The sequence below is a fragment of the Fusarium keratoplasticum genome, chromosome 2 (genome assembly GCF_025433545.1).
Source record: "Fusarium keratoplasticum isolate Fu6.1 chromosome 2, whole genome shotgun sequence".
In the NCBI taxonomy this organism is placed as follows: Eukaryota; Fungi; Ascomycota; class Sordariomycetes; order Hypocreales; family Nectriaceae; genus Fusarium; species Fusarium keratoplasticum.
In genome coordinates, this window is record NC_070530.1 from 2,570,087 (window position 1) to 2,589,539 (window position 19,453).

General features: G+C 54.8%; 6 protein-coding genes across 6 annotated transcripts; 3 read left to right on the top strand and 3 right to left on the bottom strand.

Moving 5' to 3' along the window:
• Positions 1-332: 332 nt before the first annotated feature.
• On the bottom strand, positions 333-2,833 carry NCS57_00271700 (Zn(2)-C6 fungal-type domain-containing protein; the record flags this gene model as incomplete). The annotated part of the gene is made up of 4 exons (XM_053052740.1): positions 333-1,730; positions 1,781-2,263; positions 2,321-2,357; positions 2,409-2,833. 4 exons carry the CDS (start codon positions 2,831-2,833, stop codon positions 333-335), a joined length of 2,343 nt encoding a protein of 780 aa, XP_052917986.1.
• Positions 2,834-3,928: 1,095 nt separating this feature from the next.
• NCS57_00271800 (MFS domain-containing protein) lies at positions 3,929-5,829 on the top strand (the record flags this gene model as incomplete). The annotated part of the gene is made up of 3 exons (XM_053052741.1): positions 3,929-4,571; positions 4,626-5,111; positions 5,162-5,829. The coding sequence occupies 3 exons, from the start codon at positions 3,929-3,931 to the stop codon at positions 5,827-5,829; spliced, it is 1,797 nt and encodes a 598-aa protein (XP_052917987.1).
• Positions 5,830-6,506: 677 nt separating this feature from the next.
• NCS57_00271900 (uncharacterized protein) lies at positions 6,507-6,848 on the top strand (the record flags this gene model as incomplete). Its single annotated transcript, XM_053052742.1, has 1 exon — positions 6,507-6,848. One exon carries the CDS (start codon positions 6,507-6,509, stop codon positions 6,846-6,848), a length of 342 nt encoding a protein of 113 aa, XP_052917988.1.
• Positions 6,849-8,986: 2,138 nt separating this feature from the next.
• Positions 8,987-10,273, top strand: NCS57_00272000 (COP9 signalosome complex subunit 6; the record flags this gene model as incomplete). The annotated part of the gene is made up of 2 exons (XM_053052743.1): positions 8,987-9,263; positions 9,315-10,273. The coding sequence occupies 2 exons, from the start codon at positions 8,987-8,989 to the stop codon at positions 10,271-10,273; spliced, it is 1,236 nt and encodes a 411-aa protein (XP_052917989.1).
• A 551-nt stretch (positions 10,274-10,824) lies between these two features.
• NCS57_00272100 (PKS-ER domain-containing protein) lies at positions 10,825-12,247 on the bottom strand (the record flags this gene model as incomplete). The annotated part of the gene is made up of 3 exons (XM_053052744.1): positions 10,825-11,629; positions 11,686-12,056; positions 12,137-12,247. 3 exons carry the CDS (start codon positions 12,245-12,247, stop codon positions 10,825-10,827), a joined length of 1,287 nt encoding a protein of 428 aa, XP_052917990.1.
• A 4,938-nt stretch (positions 12,248-17,185) lies between these two features.
• NCS57_00272200 (Vacuolar protein sorting-associated protein 17) lies at positions 17,186-19,068 on the bottom strand (the record flags this gene model as incomplete). The annotated part of the gene is made up of 3 exons (XM_053052745.1): positions 17,186-18,057; positions 18,104-18,557; positions 18,607-19,068. 3 exons carry the CDS (start codon positions 19,066-19,068, stop codon positions 17,186-17,188), a joined length of 1,788 nt encoding a protein of 595 aa, XP_052917991.1.
• Between the last annotated feature and the right edge of the window lie 385 nt (positions 19,069-19,453).

A 19,453-nucleotide genomic window follows, 5' to 3' on the forward strand; every position in this document is an offset into this window, starting at 1 on the left:
GAGTGCTCTGCTCCCTATCGCTCCGCCATAACTACATTGCGAGCGTCTCAAGCATCCATCGCAGATGCAGGCGATATGCATGTCCTGTGCGTCCCTTTACCCCTGCCATCCCGGGTATCCAAAAAAGACAAAATAAAATATGCACAACACGCGTTCTCTCGCCTTGTTCTCGTTGCCAAAGGTTCCCTCTTCCAGTCGACGCCCATTTCTATCAACACCCACTGCAGAGACAACAGCTTCCCCCGCTTGCCCACCGTCTCGACTCCAAAAAAGCAAGTAAGGACGCCCCCGTGTATCGTGCCACATCATGCGCAAACAGTTGCCTGTACCATCTAGTTACCGCCAAACATGTTGCCCCCTGGTGGACTTCCCATGCCTCCCATCCCAGGCACGCCAGGCATACCTCCCATTCCAGGACCAGCCATGCCTCCGCCAAACCCCCCGGTAAAGCTTCCAAAGCCACCCATCGGGGGATAGGTTCCTGCGTCGTTGTAGCCGGACATGAGGTACGTCCAGTCCATCTCGCCCGGCTCGTCACTGGAGGCGACAGATCCTGAGTTGGCTTGCTGGCCACCAGACATGGAACCAGAGGCGGTCTGGTCGGCGACTGAGTTGAATCCTGCTGAAGACGAAGGCGTCTCGGCCTGTGACCGCGGGACGCCAATCTGTGGCTGCGAGAGTCCTGGGTCAGGACGATTCTCGGCCTTGGCACGACGGCGGGCTTCAGCACGTTCTCGCAGAAGCCCGAGGAAGCTTGGTCGCTGGACAGTTTTGCCAGCTGCAATGAGCGCGGCTTCATGTGCGTCCCAGGCTTTGATAAAATGGCCACCGAATGCAATGTGCATAGGGCTATGGTAGTTGTTGAGCAAGCCACGCAGCTGGTGGTTCTTGGAGATGGCGTCCCAGGCACGCTCTACCATGGGGCCGGAGACTCGATGACGTAGCTCCTGCACGAGAAACATGTATGCCGGGAAGGGAAAGTGGTGCATCGAGTACCACTTGAAAGGCCGCAGGGACTCGGATGATTGGACGACATTGTCGTACTCGATCATCTGCGTGGCCTGGAGGAAGAGGTTGTCTCGTTCAATCTCCTTAAGCGGTACGTGATCGGCATTGTGCATGCGGACAAGAAAGCTGAGGATGCGCATCTTGCAGAGGGCCTGACGGGTCATGGTGAGAGTGAAGAAGTGCAGAGGAATCTTGGGGTCGCATTGGCTGAGATATGTGCCCTCAATATGTGCGCAGTAGCCTTCTAGGGAATAGGAGGGTCCGTCCTGGCCAGCAAGACGGATGGTTGCTGTTGATCGAGAGCCAGATGTGGCCGCCGGGCTCTTATCTGGGTTGTTTAACTTGTAGCTGTCGCGATTACTGTCACTCGAGACAGCCATGGCAAGCTCAACGCGCGTAAGGGCAAACAGCATTTCAGTTGGTCCCGTATGCGGTGTTGGCATCTCTTTGCCGTCCACGTGCAAGTCTGAATCGTTGACATTCAGGGGTAGTTTGCAGTCACCACCGCTGGAGAGGGCCGTGACGGTTGATCCAGACATTTCCCCTAGTCGACGGTCGTACCCAACAAGAGTCCACCACAGTCGACGACGCTGTTCAACCTCGAATGGGGGGAGACCAAATTGGCCTGGGTCCCGGTGAAGGCCCATTCGCTGAGCTATACGGACAGCAAGTCCAATAAGACAAAAGACTTGCCGAGGGTCGACGAACCACCGAACAGCGAACTAGAGATTGTTACCACAAGAGCTTGATGACATGTCCTGGATATACTCACGAGGTAGAGGATATATGCCTGTAGGAGAATGGGATCGTTGACGCGCATGAAGCCAGCCTTGGTAAGAGCCTGCTGAGTACCGGAATGATATCTCGCCAGAAGCTCTTTCTTGGACTCGTTAAAACGTTTATAAACATCGGCGTCCTCGAGAGACGTGATGGCCATGAAGTAAATAGAAAACATGAGAGCTTCGATATTACTTGGTGCATTTGCAATGTCAGAGCTCGCCTCGATGATCTGTGCTTGCACTGTGGGGATGTGTGTAATCTTGAGCAAAGGGTTGATGTTTTCAATGTAGATCTGCCAGAGCTGAAAGATGTGAATGGTGGAAGGATGAAGTTGGGTGATAGGGCCAAGAGGGCCGCCGATGATAAAGGGGAAGCCATCAGTCGCAAACATGCGGTCAAAGGCACGGTGAATGGTAGAGCCAACTTCAGGCTCATCTTCTGAAGAGTCTTGAAGCATATGTTCACTTGCTCGGAACTATAACATGGATCAGTATGAGGAGAAAGAGGGGGCTGATGTGTCTCAGGGGCGTACCTCTTTATGCAGAGAGAACCATGTTCCACCGCCGGTTCTGTGACAGGGTCAACATAACTGAAAGTAGGCGAGGCGAAGGTGTACTCACTTTTCTACTTGAGAGGTAGCGGGTGAGGAGCTAGCCTCGGGTGACGTCTTGAGGCCTTCAAAATCGTTTTCCAACTCGTCAACATCATCGCCCGGTGGTCCATCAGGTCTCAGCTCATGGCCGATGGCATCAACCTTGACACCATGCTCAGCCAGAAGACTTTCGTACTTCTTGAGGCGGTCAATCAAGTCTTTCTCTTGTAGACGCTTCTTCCGGCGCCGGGGAGGTTGAGGAGGAATGACACGGCACTCAACCTTTGCCTTGACACAGTTGGCACAGGGCTTGTTCTTGTCACAGCGAACCTTGCGTTGCTGACAGAGTACACAGCTGGTGCCCCGGGTCAGCTTGACAGCTGCAGGGTCGAGAGGCGGCTGCTGCTGCGGGGCAGAGCCCGGCACACCGGGGACGCCGTCGGGGTAGGGCATCTCGAAGAGTGACGGGACGGAGCAGGGAGGCTCGGGGGGCTGAACCGGAGAAGTGGACCAGGGCTTCGGCGGAGGTTAGCCCAGTCCAGTACTACCCGTCCGTGTGTCGGTGGCGCGGGAGGGTCCCCCCTTTGGTGGTGTGCGTCGAAGGGAAGCAGGGAAGATGGGGCCTGCTTGGATGGGTCCCGACGAGGCGTTTACCGGGACACGAATGAGAGATGAGCTGATGAGGGCCTCCTCAGCTGGGCTGCAAGTCAAGTCAAGTTCTTTGCCCAGCCAGCGGGTAGGGCTGAGATTGACGGGGGACCAACGAGTTGCGGCCGGTGACAGGCCCAGAAAGGCGGTGATGGTTCCAGGGGGGGGATCCTGTGTCGTAGGGCTGTTTCTGATCTCGGGCCCGAGCGAGCAGCAAAGGAGTATCTCTTTGCTTGGCGCCTCTCTCACGATGGACGATGGACGGTCTGCTCGGGGTCTGATTGGGCCCGTCTTCGGGTTGCGCAGAGGGGGAAAGTGCCCTGCCCAGCACAGCAGATAGTGCCCTGCAGGAGTCAATGTGACGGCTCAGGGCCTGTTCATGTATGGAATGAGTGGCCCTCGGGTACGAGAGGCTCGCCGAAGCAAGAGGCGACAATGTCAGAGTTGAGGGCGAGTTTATACCCGTCGGTCCCGAGGAGGGGACGAGCTCTTGGCGGTTTCGAGACGTGGGTTTCCCAATTGGGATTAGTTTCTCTTCCCGGATCCGACCCTGAGGCTCCCTCGCCGTTCGGACAACTTCAAGACGTGTTTTTTTATTAGAGCCTCGAACCAGGACGCGTACTATTGCATGCGAATTTCATTGGGCTCGGTTATTAGTTTGATCCATTTTCGCATTTTTCGCATATTTGTTCAAGTCAGCCGGTCATTGATTCTCCCGATGGAAGGATATATATATCTTGGCCTTGGACGCCAAGAGGCATCAATAAGTCGACACTTGAGTATCTCTTGACAATCATCTCTTTTTCAAACAAAAGAATTACCTCTTGAAATATTATCTTAATGAGTATTTCTTATTAATATCTTGATATTTGAACGCCAAACCTTTCGTGTCAACTCGCCATGTCACCTCCTGACACAACTTCACCCCAACCCGATCGCCAACAAGATCGAAAGTCTACAAACTCACTATCCTCCACCGAAACACATATCATCGCCGAAAACATCAACGGGCCATCCTCCGAGAAACAAGAAGAATCTAGACAATGTCAGACTCAGCAGCAACAACCCTCAGAGGAGCCCGAGGTGGAAACACCAAGGCCCCAAGGCCCAGCCTTCCAGCAAGAAGCCATGGAAAACTACAAACCAAAGACGCTCAAGTTCTGGCTCATCATAGCCTCCGTCTTTGCAGCCATGTTTCTCGTCGCTCTCGACCGGACCATCATTGCCACCGCCATTCCCATGATCACAAACGAGTTTGATAGTCTGGGCGATATTGGTTGGTACGGCTCGGCGTACATGCTCACCACTGCTGCGTTTCAGCTCATCTTTGGCCGTATCTATCGCTTCTACGATCTACGAATGACCTTTTTGGCCTGCATTCTCTTGTTCGAAGTTGGCTCTGCTGTTTGTGGAGCTGCGCCTAGTTCTGTGGCATTCATCATCGGGAGGGCCATTGCTGGTATTGGCTCTGCGGGCATCATGACAGGTTCGATGATGGCAATTATCCCCATGGTCCCTCTCCATAAGCGGCCAATGTTCCAATGCAAGTTCTTTATACCTCATTCTACAAATACGTCAACCTCGCTAACTCTTACAGCCATGTTCGGAATGGTATTCGGCATCTCATCTGTCGCTGGACCCCTGATCGGCGGAGCTTTTGCTGGGCGAGCCACTTGGAGATGGTGCTTCTACATGAACCTCCCCATCGGCGCCGTGGCCTCGGTCTTTCTGCTCTTCTTCCTCAAGGTCTCGAAGCAAAAGCACGAGTCCGTGCCCATCTCGAAGCACATCACCCGTCTCGACCCCCTAGGCACCTTCTTCTTTGTTCCATCCATGATCTGCCTCATCCTGGCGCTCCAGTGGGGTGGCTCGACATATTCGTGGAGTAACTGGCGGCTGATTCTTCTGTTTATCGTCTTCGGTCTTACAGCCGTTGCGTTTGCCGTTGTGCAGGTTATGATGCCGGACACGGCGACTATTCCTGTCAAGGTTATCAAGCAGCGGACCATGTTGGCGTGCGCGTGGGTCATGTTCTTCATCGGAGGTGCCATGATGCTCGCCGTCTACTACATTCCTCTTTGGTGTATGTACTCCTCACTATACTCTTACGAGTGGTCACTAACACGCTTGCAGTCCAAGCAACAAAGGGCGTCGACCCTGTCAAGTCCGGAATCTACACCATCCCACTCGTCCTCAGTCTCGTTGTCGCGAGCATCTTATCCGCCGCCTTTACCCAACGTATCGGATACTACGTGCCTTCCATGATCGTCTGCCCCTGCATCATGGCCGTTGGCGAAGGACTCTTGACCACTCTGACCCCCAGTACCGGCTCCTCGCATTGGATAGCCTATCAGTTCCTCGTCGGCTTCGGCGTCGGCCTCGGTATGCAGACGGCCGGCCTCGCCATCCAGGCCACCCTCCCCAAGGAGCACATCCCTACGGGTATTTCCATTACCTTCTTCATGCAACAGCTCGGCGGAGCCATCTTCGTGTCGGTTGGCCAGACGATCCTCAGTGGGCGCCTCGTGGACCGTCTATCCGACATCCCGGGCCTCGACGCAAAGGCCGTCGTCAACACGGGCGCTACGGATCTTCACGACGTTGTGCCGGCCAAGTACATGGGTCAGGTCCTGAGCGCTTACAACTACGCCATCACTAGAATCTTCTTTGCAGCTGTGGCGCTTTCCATTGTTCAACTGCTCTGCGCACTCTGTGTGGAGTGGAAGAGCATCAAACAGGGGAAGCAAGGTCCTGCAGAAGACAAGCCTCGGGAGGAGCAGCAAAAGTCGGAGGAGTCATGATGAGCACACAAAGGTGCCATATCTGGAGTTCTGGAGTTTGTTAACATGATGCCAAGGAAATATATATCCCCCCTCTACGCCTGTTATGGTTAGACAAGCATGTAGCTTAAATGTCCTGCCTTGGATTAAATAGACCATTCCCACTCAGACCGCGCCATCATGTCCGTGTTTCTCGTGAGGATTAGCCCCGTCATGACTCGAAATCAAGAGCATTCCCGTACACCGTCGGTTGCCCACCGCCTCGACGCTTCGTCCTTCCCGCCCCCCTCAATCTCGTTTGCGCCGTCCAATTTGGCTTTGCCGGTTGCAACCGTGAGGCGTAGTATGGCGGTGAGGGTGCTCTGTGCCATGATAATCATGCGACACTCAATCACCGGCTTTTGAGCAGGGGTTCCCCCAATTGTTTGGGAATTTGTTGGGCAAGAAGGAGGCTTTCTTGGATTCATTGAAATTCAGCCTGTTTTCCTTTTGACGCCTTGACCTGACTCGTTTTCAAGCTGAGCTCTTCGATGGGTGCTACTACATACGGACAAGCCGGCCACAACCAAGTCGCCCACAACCTCAACCACCACTACCGCCATCCATGATTCTATACCTACACAACCTTAATACCTTCTCGAACACCTGATCCAAGCTTTTCGAACGCTTCCAGAATGTGCATGAGCATCAAGACAACCATGGCCTGCGGCCACACCTTTACAAACTACGCCACAACCTGCTGCACCGCGTCCGCCTCGCGGCCTTGCACCCCCGACGTCAAGGTTCAGTACCTCGACGACACGTGCGCGGCATGTGATCCCGAAGCCCGGCGCCGCCGCGTGAGACTGGACTACGAGTCCCGTCACGCCGAGCTCATGGCGCTCTACATTGCGGCCAAGCGGTCGGGCGACGGGGACGCCATGGCCCGGGTCGAGCAGCTCGTCATGGAGAACGCAAGGACCACCATGGAGCGCAACTTTGAGATCAGCCCTTCGAGGAGGGACGAGAGCGTCATGTGGTGGGAGATGGACAGTGAATGAGCATATGGAATAACGAATAATGAGATATGAAGAATGCCTTATGAAGAACAGGAGTTTGTTGGTGTGGTATAGGAAAGGCTTTGCTTGTTTATAATATTAATTAGGAGAATCTGGTGCGTATGCCGTATCCTACTTGTACGTGTACCATTAATACATCGTTACCCAAACAAAAAAAAAAACATATCCTCCTTTGGATATCCCCAGTCTAGTAAGTGATGCTGCTTCTCCGTGATCCCTCCGCTCTATAAGTTGTTGACCCAACACCAACAATAAAAACAAGACGCTAGAAGAGTAAAGTCGAGGGCTCGTAACTCAAATCCCTGGTAACCAACCCCCCATCAAAACCGGTGTACTTCGTAACTCGCGTGAAGAAATAAACAAATGGGAATCATTCTGAGTCTAGAATGCTGAGAACAAGTCTGCCCCCCTTCGCCGTCGAGGGTGGTGGTGCGTGTGGTATCGGTATCCAATCTTTTTTATAAAAACAATTCCGTCCCGTGCCGTGCCATATTGAAAATTGGAAATCCAGAAAAGGGGTGTTTCGTCAATGTGATCTTGGTGAAGGAGGTTGAGGTGATCTTGATCGAACTGTGGGACGATCATATTGTACACTCTTGAATGCTGGGAGAAGAGTGTCTAGGCGGAGTTGAGGATGTACTGCGGGATAGTCCAACTCGATGGAGCCGGTAGAAGTGGCTGTGGTTGCTGAAGTATCGGAGCCAAACGAGGTTGCCTGCTTGTACTTCTTGCTGGGTACTGGCGACGCACTGTCGATGCTGTCGTCGTGGTGACGCTTGCCGCTATGAGAATCCATGATATGATTTGATTGTGTATGTCCAAGGCGAGGCTGGTGTGACAAGGGGTGGATGTCGTCGAGGTGGGTAGGCAAGGCTGTCCACCTTTAAAAGGTAACAGGGTCTCGAGGGAACAAGGAGTGCTTGCTAGGCGATCTCGAGATGAGACTCGACTGAGACGAATCTCCCAGCTGGCGCCCCTCAGTCTTGCCAAGTTCTCCAAAAGTCGAGGAAGACGGGAGGTAGATAAGAGAGAGACTATTTGAGATCAGATGAGTTGGAGATTTGCCGAGAGTATCCTGGATTCTCCCAGCCAGTTAGGGTCGTCCAAAGGGGGGCACAGGTAGAAGACGGCCAAGAGCGAAAGGGGATATGAAGTGAAGTGTAAAAAAAGATGCGAGCCTCTATGCACAGCAGAGTCTGCAAAAGAAATAAAAAAGAAATAAGAGAAGAAAAAAACGAGAGGGCGAGAACGAGGGCAACCAAGCATGGATAAAGAAGGAAAAAGGAAATAAAGAAAAACTGCTGGGGGACCTACTTTGAGGTGGAGATTCTCAAAGGAGATGCTTGTTGCCAAAGCTTCTTGCAGTAGTAGCAGCAGCAGCCGCGGGACAACAAAAAAAAAGGTTTTATGTACACAGTTACACCGGGAGACAGAGAATCGGCGGGAGAAGAGCCGTGCCGAGGCCGGTGTGGGCATTGATGGGCGAAGTCAAAGAAGGAGGCTTCTTTTGTCGTCGAGTGTCCGAGGAAGACGTGCAGCCATGACGGAAGGACGAACAAAGCAAAAGGTGCGTCCGTCTGTCAATGCCTGGCTGCGCTGCCTGACTCCTGATGGATAAGGATGGATGTCAGTCACTTGAAAGCAGCAGGGGTCATTGTCCCTAGGCTTTCGGTCGAATAGGCGACAACGAGTGACGGCAGAGCAGACGCCGACACGGCCCAGGTTGTCTCTGAAAAGAGAGAAGGAACCAGCGTCAGTTTGATCCCCCTTCTTGATGGTGTATATTCAGGGTCTCATGCAAGTCGAGCTGAATTGAAATTGAGTCGAAATTGCCATCCATGGGGGAAACATGAGAGAGCCCGGCAGCTTAGTCATGTTCCGCTCCACCCACTGACTGGAATGGGCCGCGCTGGAGCTGGGCCAACAACGTCAACGCCGGGCAACCCCACATTCTCGCGGAGGCACCACCCACGCCCGGAGCCGCACACGGTCAGTAACCAACCAACTTTAGCTGAAGCCGACCAACGCGGGGCAATCGTTGTTTCACACGCTGTCTGCCTACAGTTGCAGCTCACTTAGACTTCACATCAACCATCTACAGCTCCTTCTTGATCAGCGTCATGGCTGCCGCAACGTCACACCCCCTCCTCTCCAACCAAAAGAGCTCCGAGCTCCAGGCCATCCTCCATCCTCTCGTTCTCTTGACCATCTCCGACTATATCACACGGCACACTCTTCGACAGCAGACCGGGCCCATCGTGGGAGCGCTACTGGGACAGCAAAATGGTCGCGAGATCACCATCGAGCATGCTTTTGAAGCACACACCATGGAGGCCCCCAACACACAGGGCGGTTACCTTCTCAACGCCGAAAAGTTCAGCGCACGCCTAGAGCAGAGTCAGCAACTCCTCCAACCTACCACGGGTCTCATTCTCTAACACCTCGCAGTGATCACCGTCCACAAAGATAGGCAGCTCGATTTTGTCGGCTGGTACACCCTCCTCCCCTCCTCCGGTCCAACCCCGACAATCCTCCCCATCCACAACCAGATCCTCGAGGGCTGGAACGAGTCGGCCGTCCTCCTAGGCTTCCACCCCGAACAGGTTCTCGACCACTCTGTCGGCGGCAGACTCCCCCTGACAATCTACGAGAGCAACTACGAGGTCGACGACCCCCGCGCCGATAACAACGATGGCGAGGACAAGAAGATGGACGACGGCGAGCCCACCCTCAAGCTCAAGTTCCGCGAGCTGCCCTACTCGGTCGAGACCGACGAGACCGAGATGATCAGCATGAACTACGTCGCCGGCTCAGGCGGCAACGCCGCCGCAGCCGCCCCCAAGGAGGAGAAGCCCTCGCTATCGGTCGAGTCCAACGGTAAGGGGAAGCGCCGCCTAGTCGAGAGCCAGGACGAGGAGCGCAAGCCGGAGGATGACGCCGCCGCTCTCACCCCCGAGGAGGACGAGATGATTGCCGCCCTCACCGCCAAGGCCAACGCCATCAAGATGCTCCAGTCCCGCATCAACCTCCTCACCGCCTACCTCGAGCGTCTACCACCCTCATACGTAAATGGCGACGCAGCTGACGCCGGGAGCATGGACGCCGACTACACAACTCCTTCGACTACTGTACTACGCCAGATTCAGGCCCTCGTCAGCCGTCTAGACCTAGTCATCCCCTCGGACGAAGCCTCGTTCGAGCGAGAGATGCTGCACGAGGCCAACGACGTCAACCTTGTCGGTCTCCTGAACGGCATTATGCAAAGCGTCAATCAGGCCCGCGATGTGGGCAAGAAGTTCAACGTGGTCGAGATGTCCAAGGCTACCAGCCGCCGTGGTGGCAACCCAGATTATCCTGTCGACCCAGCTGCCTTCAACATCAGGGGTGCGGGCGATATCCTCATCTGATAGGGCTAGCCGCCGACGGATTACCAAAGAACTCGAGGGAAATGGCGAATATCAGAGCTCTCTGCCATAGTGAGCTCATCCATAAACATTTCAGCCTGGCGTTAGGTGTTAGGGTAGATGAAGAACAAATGACGGTGCATTATAGAAGACTGTCTTACGAGTACGAACAATATCATGGATGTCAGCACATGCCTGCATAACTATTCTCGAATCCCCGATGGTGACTCTACGCTGCGTTTATGATTTGAAGCTTGAGGGAAATGCATGCGATAATATCCTATTCCGTCTATTGCTGATATAGATTTTTTAAACTTTTTGTTGAAACCCATCCGGAGTAGCAGTCTAAACATTTCCGCCAATAAGCCCAACTTTTTATTCTTTAACAAAACCAAAATAACAAATCCCAACGTCAAAGACAAACAGTTCCCCCATATTTTGAAACCCAAATCTCGCCTTCAGAAATTCATAAAAAAAGATGGTACCAGAATACATGGCACCTGGATATCTCTGTCTATCAGTCATAACGCATTCAACCAAGTAACTCAAGAGTTTCAGGCCTCAATCACAATCTTCAAGACCAGGTTGCCCTCGTCGTCGCTGGTGCGGGTTGCCAGCTCAAAGGCACCCTGCGCCTTGTCGAGTCCCTTGAAGCGGTGCGTCACCATCTCGTCCAGGGATGGCAGTCCAAAGCCGGGGCCGCCTCTGGCCTGGGAACAGAGGAGCCGGATGCCGGTAGGGTAAGTGTTGGAGTAGCGGAAGATGCCCAAGATGTCAATCTCGCGAAGGTGGGCTACAGACAAGGGGAGTGTCTGGATGGGTGTTCCCATGCCCACCATGATAACCTTGCCGCCAGCCTTGGTTGCATACAGGCTGGTGTGCATGCAGACTTCCTTTCCAGTGCATTCAAAGGTCACATCCACACCGTCCTCGTCCTCCTCGAGCACAAAGGCGCCCGCAGGGTTCGAGGAAGCAAGGATATCTTCAGCCAATGACCTGGCTCCATCGAATCGGCTCGCAGCAGAGAAGGTGCTCGCCGGGGTCATGGCACCAGTCTCAGGGGTGGAGACTCCAGAGGAGACGTTAGACGCGTTCAGCCGTGATCGTGGGGTCACATATCCATGTGTCGCGAATCCTCGACTGACAGCATAGTTGACCCGTCCTGCGTCAATGTCGGTAATCGTGACAGAGGTGCAGCCCGATTGGCGGGCCATGGCAGCAGTCAACAGGCCAACGGTACCGGCTCCAATTACCAGAGCAGTGGAGCCAGGCTCCGGTTTGGCACGGTTGACCGCATGAATAGCAACGGACAAGGGTTCAAGAAGCGCAGCGGCCTCATACGAGACATTGTCGGGAAGCCTGCAGAGTATGGCTGTTAGGGAGGGTCCAGATGAGACCGTGGGAGCAGAACTTACTTGTGACACCAGACGGCAGGGTGGTTGATCCTCTCTTGAAGAGTACCTTGGTAGTGAGGGTAACTCTTGGCGCTGCTCCTGAAGCGCATCTTCTTGCAGAGGTTGTATCTGCCCTTCCGGCAGATCCCGCATTGACCGCAGGCAACACCAACCTCGAGAGCAACTCTATCACCCAGCTGGAAGCCAGTCACCTGGGGTCCAATGGCAACAACTTCACCAGACGACTCATGGCCCAGGGAGAGTGGGTGGCAGGCGCAGAGATCGCCATTGGCAAACTTCTTGTAGTATGAAACATCTGATCCACAAATGCCAGTGGCCTTGATGGCAATCTGCAGCTCGCCAACCCCGGGAGCCTCGATCGTCCTCGTTTCCTAGCGTGGCATACCAGTTAGCCGGGTGTCAGGTAGGGCTGAGACCACGATGCTCGTGTCACCTGGTTAGAAGCACTTACCAAACGCAGATCGCGGGGACCATGCAAGACAGAGGCACTGATCTTGGATGGCTTCGAGGAACAGACGGGTAGATGCATTGGCGCAATCTCTCCTGTAGCAGCTGGGGCCATGGCTAACGAGAATAATGCTCGAAGCGTGGGATGAGGGTGGGATGTTGGAGAGAATGGAGACTTGAAGTCGGTCGATGGCTTGGCCGGTTGCCTCTTGGGGCAATTACAGTCAACGGGATTGGCTGGTGGAGGGAGCAGAGCGTGGGAGCAGTCCGGTGCGTGGGGGTTGTGGTCCGGGATAGTTCCTGGAGGCGCTTCAAGTGCCAAAAGCAGGTTGGGATTAAAGAAATAAGGTATGAAACGTGGGATATGGGACCAGTTTGACGTGGGATGTTTGAGCTAAGGACAACAGATGAAGAAGACCTGAGGATTTATCTCTCTTCGGGCAGAGGGATATAGAGGCAAATAAGAAGGGACCCCACCCCTTAAGTAGGTAACAATCCTCGCCAGCATCCTCCGGAGTCCTCGTCCAGAGGAGTCCGATTCGAGGGCAAGAATGAAAGGCAGGGCGTGTGCTCATCAGCAATTACCCAACGCCAAGGTGGCCCGGCGCCTCGAGGCGTTGAGCTGGTTGACGGGACGTGACCCAGTCAGGGAACAACGAGCTATCTCCGGGGGACAAGGAGTCTTCCGCTAGACATTGCCATCTCGCCAACTAGCTGCAGGGCCGGACGAGATGGCAATGGCGTGGAGGGGCGGCCCCTGGTGAGCGAGATGGTGCGCCGTGTACCTGGGCCGAGGCCGGACCATGAGGGTAGTCTTGGTGGATGTTGCGAACGGGTTTGTTTCGAGGACGGGCGTCTTGCATGCACAGATGGGGCGTCACTCAAGGCCTAATGCTTGGTCGCGGGGCGCGCTATCAAGGGTCAATTAGCGGCGTCAAGGGTCCTAGTAGATGGAAAACCTGTCGCTGGTCCCCAGCATGGCGTCAATGCTTTGAAGGATACGATCATCGCTTTGCTGGAGGAGGGGTGGTGCCAGGAGCCGCACGCTGTCCTTTGTTACGACTCCAACATGCTGTTCAACACCTTGACGATGCCAACTACGACTGGTGCCCGCTCCAAGGAGGAAACAAGATCATCAATTGCGACGACAAGCCTACTGCGGTATATGGTGTTGCATCTTTATGTGACGGAGGGCGGCCAGATGGACCGTAACCATGCACAGCTAGACGGAGGGTGTCCCCCCTAATCCACCCGAGATCGCGGTGAGGGCACGATAGGGCGTATGTCGTCGTGCGTAGCACGGGCAGAACAGCTCGCCAGCGTCTCTGACAGACCAGGGCCTGCTCAACGCCCGGCCTAATGCCCCGGCAGCCCGGAGGGCCGAGGAAAGAGTGACGATGTGCCAGTGGAACGACAAGGCCAAGAAGCCAAGGCAAAGAGCGGTCTCGGGGCCGGTAGCTCGAGCGTTGAGACAGAGGTCTACCTAGCTTGAGGGCAATTAACTCTTGAGAGAGGCTCGGGAATCCGTCGTCTCCCTCGGACTGGAGTTGATGGGTGTGTAGGCGGAGATCTTGTCTAAACCCATGATTGCAGGGGCACCATGGTTCTCTGTTGCCAGTTGTCGTCAACTGTCTATCCTTATCCACCAGCAATCGTCAGCCGCAAGCCGTACGCCACAAGCCGCAAGCTGGAGGGGACGAGGCCCATGAGGAGACCCAGGAGGAGACAGGGAGGACCGAGCCGCATCCGAGTCTCGGTGCTTCCGCCGCCCCAGGAGTAATTTCGAGAAGTGATGATTCCAACCCTCAGGTGCCATGGAAGTGGAGGGAAGTGGAGGCGTGCCTGGTTTCGCCATGTTGGTAGGTAAAGACAAGATCCTTGGTGCAGGCGAAAGGATCATCTCGGCTGCAAGTCTGGCCGTAGAGGTGCTCACTCACACAATCACTGCAGAATTTGTGGAAGGCGCGTTCCAACGTTGGCGTTGGCGTCCTCGATAGGCGGACTTTTAATTCTGGAAAGGCCGTCTAAGTCGTGCCTTCCACCCGACCCGATAAGCGTGCGGCGTGCTTGCCCTCCTCCCCTCCTACCCTCCCCTCCAGGCTGGGCAGCCCATTCCCAATGCATTTCCCAGGTCCTTATCGCCAATCGGGGCACATCCATGCCCTCCAACTCCAACCTCTTCCCTCCCTCTCCATCAGATCCATCTTGATCTTGGTGATTCTCCAGAAACTGGGGCAGTCCTTATTACTCATTACCTCACCTCGGTCACCAGCTCCAGTTTTTGCCATTGGAAAAAACAAGATCCTTGCACCGGTGATCACTCGTCTGACGGAGCCTGTGTGATGATCGGTCCTTATCAATCAGAGACTTTCTTGCGCTACCGGTCTATCGCCTCCACCTGTCAAGCGTTGGCTGCAGCTTGTTTCAAGCGACCAGGGACACCACGCGAGAGGATGAGGTCCTTCGATTTGGTCCCAACGCAAACCGCGCCTAATACGGACGACAGGGATTGTAGGGTCAAACCCCAGACCCCAGGACCCCAGGCTCTGGCCAATTCCTCCCCGCCGGATGCTGATGGGGTGTCACTGCATCCGTGGCTTTCACTCTCGGGTTCTCTACATCGCGATCTGGTGTCCCATGTGGGAGGAGTGCTATCCAACTCGTCAACTCGGGCAATTCTGCCCAGGCCTCTACATCAAGAGACAACAGCCTCATTGGAAGGTTCCGCAGCAGATTTGACCGAGTCATCCAGATGTCAACCCTGCAGAAATGACGGTTCGCAAGCCAATGCGCTACGGCTGCACCTCCCTCTCGTTTCGTTCAAGACCGCCGCCTGGGCTTGACCATGGAGACCCGCCAGGCCTGCTGGTGCTCGGAACGGTTTCGCAATCCCGAGCCATACGGCGGCTGGAAGCGCCTTCTAGAATGCATGGCCGAGCCGACTTTAGTGCTCTAGCCCTTGCCTCAAAGTTCAGCTTGACTAAGGCGTTGCAACCCAAGTGCCGGCACTATTTGCTCCTCGACACAATCTAAGAGACCGCTCATTCCGTTGTCTGTTGGAAGGATCCGGTTGACATGATGCAGTCTATGTCACTCACTGGGCTGCAGCAGGCCTCTCGCTTCCAGCTCAATCTTAAGGGTTGGACACGTTCAGGATGCAAAAATGACGAGATCCATGCACTCTTGGTTCCACCACTTCATCATCACCCCTGGAATGGTCGACAGCTCTGTCCGGCCACCTCGTGGCTACACACACAAGCTCCCATAGCTGTGTCAGATCATGGTTAAATGTGCTTCCAATCACATCAACCACGGATGTCTCGATTCAGGCTCTATGCGAGGATATCAACAACTTACCTATCGGCCAAGTACGTGCATGACACAACAATCGTGAGATTCAACTTGATTTGCTGTTCTAGAAAGCGCTTCCATCGCTTCCGCAGCGGACCTTTGCGTCGCCTACGCGACAATTTACATAATTACTGCAGTTCCCAGCATGGAGTGTCGGGGAAAGATATCCTGTTCGAGGCCAGAACGACCAGAGATCAGCACTATTTAGCCAACTGCTTGTGAAACACTGATCTAAAGTTATTTGAGAAGCACACGGAAGACCCTGGTCCTATCAGACCGCCACTTCGGAGCTCGAGACTCTGACAACCCTTGGTTTCCCTCAGCCATCGAGAAAACCTCGCATCCGTTACCAAAGATCGGGACGGGATAACAGTGAGCGTGGCAGGAGGCCGATCATAGTTCGATTGTCAAATTTCGGAACAAGGTAACAATTCGGCATGCAGTCCTGCAATGCTACCCAGTCGAAACTTGGCGGCCAGTCACCGACATCAGTCCCGGAATTGCTGCACGCTTTTTTGGGACGGAACATGCATTCGAAACCTCTACTGGCTGTCGACGTGGTGGAGCATCGTTCCCTCGATTCAAATATACGCGTCTTCATCATGCCCCCTTGCAGCTTCAGGCTTGACGGCCACAAATCCGTTCCGCTTTGGGTTGGTAAAGAGACGACATTGTCACGCAATATAGCCAACCACCTAAGCATGTGGTTTCGAGTGAAATCTCATAGGATGCAAGCGGGCCGTTCCCAGGGTGAATGGTTGTTTGTTCCGGAGCTATTTTGCCTACGGGATGACGAAAGCTGGCCCACGAGCTGGCTCCAATGGTCAAGTAGTCATGTCGAAAGGAACCAGGAGTCATTCAATGTTTGCGGGGAATTGCTTCATTCTTTCTCTGTGTCCGCTTCATCACTGGTATCAGAAAGAGATCTGCCGAATCCCCCAATTGCCATCAAAGTACCACAGTATGTGTGTTGGGATTCCGCTATAGTCATTACATGGGCACAATCTATAACCGCCTACCCTTATGACCCAAACAGCTGGTCTGTGTCGCAGTCACACAGCACAACGTGTTGTGCTGCAACTTGTCACTGGTCACGGTGGAAACAGATGTCCGGTCTTTCACACGACTGCACATCCAATGAGCACAGGGCCTCTTATCTGGGTCTATCTTCGAGGCCTCTGAATCCCAGGATTTAGTGCAGCAGATGAGTAATGCTGTGCACAGGTCTCCATGCGGAATACATCTCGATGTCTGGCCTCAAGATGATGGATCAAGATCAAGGCTCTGACGCAACACCTCATCAGCACCTCGCATCCGGAATCGGGGGCAAACAGTTGGAACAACTGTGACAAAAACCCACATCTACACCGCTTATCACTTTGAGATCGGGTATGATGGATGATAAGTGACGAAATAACAGTCAACCGTGGGCGCCACCAGGACAAGGGGGCAACAGAGTCGACCGGTAGATGCATGGCCCTCTCGGTTCACACCTCGGCGTTCTGGCCGGGGACGCACTCCGGAAAGGTGAAACCTTTCCCGCACGCATGTGAGATGAGACGACGCAGATGAGGAAACAAAGCATACAATTTTACATATGACATCAGGCTCAGAGCAATGTTATCGTGAGAGGGGGAAACTGATACAGGCCCTGATCCGTCATCCCATCCACATAACTACCCTCCCATCACTCATAGATAACCTAGAAGGTGCTGGCCGCCAGGCGACTCGCAGCATTTCTAGCATCCACACGATCCTCATCGTCCTCCTCATTCACTCCCTTGAGGCCTGTGCGACCACCCGCGGCTCGTCCCTGGGTCGTTTCGGCGGCATCTTCATTGTCACCCTCCTCAGAGACCTTGCTGATGAGACTGCCCGATACGCTGCGATTCGCTGCATCCGAGCGGCGCGGGACACCACTCCAGGCGTCACCCTTGGGACCCTGGCTAGCGGCGAGGCTTGAACGACGCACCGTTGGGTGCGCTTCACGACCGAGACGGCTCAGGCCGCCCGAGGCATCAATTGATCGAATATCTGGCCGAACCGTCTCGAGAAGAGCCAGTGTCCGTCTCTCAGCCTCAATTTCGCGGAGCACGTACTCCCTGATGCTCAGGCGCAGGTCAGACGACGTCCTAGAGAACCACTTACGGCGCTCCTGAACAAGGTTCTGGGTGACACGGTTCGTCTTGTTGTACAGGTAGGTCTCATGCTGACGGGCATCATCCAAGGCTGTGATGGCCTCATCCACCTTCTCGCGACGGACGCTGGAGCTGGCCTTTAGCCGGTCAGCTGCGTTGAGCTTGCCGCGTGTGGCTTCTTGGGCTTGGAGAAACTCGCGGATCAGAATTTGGCGGTTGGTTAGAGATTCCTTGACAATGAATGCATCCTGGGAATGATATTGGAACGGGTCACCGATGGTGGTGGCCTCGGCTGTCGCCTGAGCCGCATGGTAGTCGCCAACGGTCTGGACGACCTTGCCCAGTTTCCGATAGGCATTGGCCAGACCGGGGTGAAGCTCTTGAACATTCATGCTCGTAAGCTTGGCACCGTAGTCGGCCTCAGAGAGACCAAGCCCTTGAATAGGTTAGCATTATCCACAGAAATCCTGCGAGATACCTACCTCTCCGGGCCTTGACCAGCTTGTCAACCTTGTGGCCAGCGTCCATGCTACCAAGGTAAAACAGCTTAACAGTCGGTCGAGCATCCGCAAGTTCAGGGGTATCGTCAGGAGGAGGAGCAAATTGCTTCAAAATCTTTCTGCGGACGCCAGTAGCTGGCTGTTTCCTCTTAACCATGGGGCTGTAGCCAAAATCGCTCTCGACAAAGAGTACCATTTCGTCGTCTTGCATCAAGACCTCGTTGCCACAGACGTAGTTTAACCATCGCTGCATCAGGGCCTTGACACGAGACTCATCCTCATCCGTACCTGCGCCGGCCGAGGTCAGAGGCGGGGGAACTGCGGGAACAAGGGCCTCTGGGTTGGCGGATATCAGATGCTCGGCCAGCTTAACAAACTCGGAGTGTAGTCGGCGGACATCGCGGAACTGAGTAGTACGGAAGCGGGGGATGTTTGTCTGGGTTCTGTTAGTCCGCGACCAAGAGAGAGGACAGAGGCCTTCCTACGTGAACGTCGAACCGAAGGATGGGATCCTTCTTGCCCGTTCGCTCGAGTCCTGTGATCTTGGCCTGGAGTCTATACTGAGGCTGGGTGGGCTTCTGCGGCTGTGTCTGCGTCTCCTGAGCCTGCGCAGCAGCCTGGCCTTGTTGTTGGCTATGCGCGGGAGCTCCCTCCTCGACCGCTGCGGTCGACTCTGACTCGGAAGGGTTCAGGGTGCCCGACGCCTCGGTGCCATCCTCGGTACCGGAAGCCGTCGTCGCAGTGCCTGGCCTCTGGAAGCTGTCTCCTTCAGGGTGATCCTGCGCAAGGCCATTCGAAGACTGAGCGCTGTAGCGAAAGGGGGGAGGATCGCCTGAGATGGGGTGAAAGGTGGAGGCGTTTCGCGAAGGCGACGACACGGGCGAGTTGCCCCAGGGAGAGGCACCGGCCGGGTCGTCAGCGTCGTGGATGGTGGAGCTGTAATCCATCGTGCGGTCGGCGATGTTTTGAAGATGGTTGGTTCGAGGCGATTGTGATGCGAGAGGAGACGGGGAGGCTGAAGTTTGGAGGAATGACGTTGCGGCGCGGCGGCGGCGGTCGGCAGGGACGGACGGGGGAGACACGACCGACGGGGGTTCAAGCTGAGCTTCCTGAACAGAGCAGGGGTGGAGCGGAGCGGACGCTTTGGGCAGTGAGAGAATCACACAGCGCGCACACGAGGCATTGAGGTGCCGTCAAGAGGGGAAGAGCGGTTAATTAGAGGACTCGATTAATGCCTCTGTGGAAGCTATCTCTAACTCTACAATACACGCGGCTGGCTGACGGAAGCTGAGGTGGTGGTTCAGGCTGCAGCCGTGTTGGGTCAGGAACCCA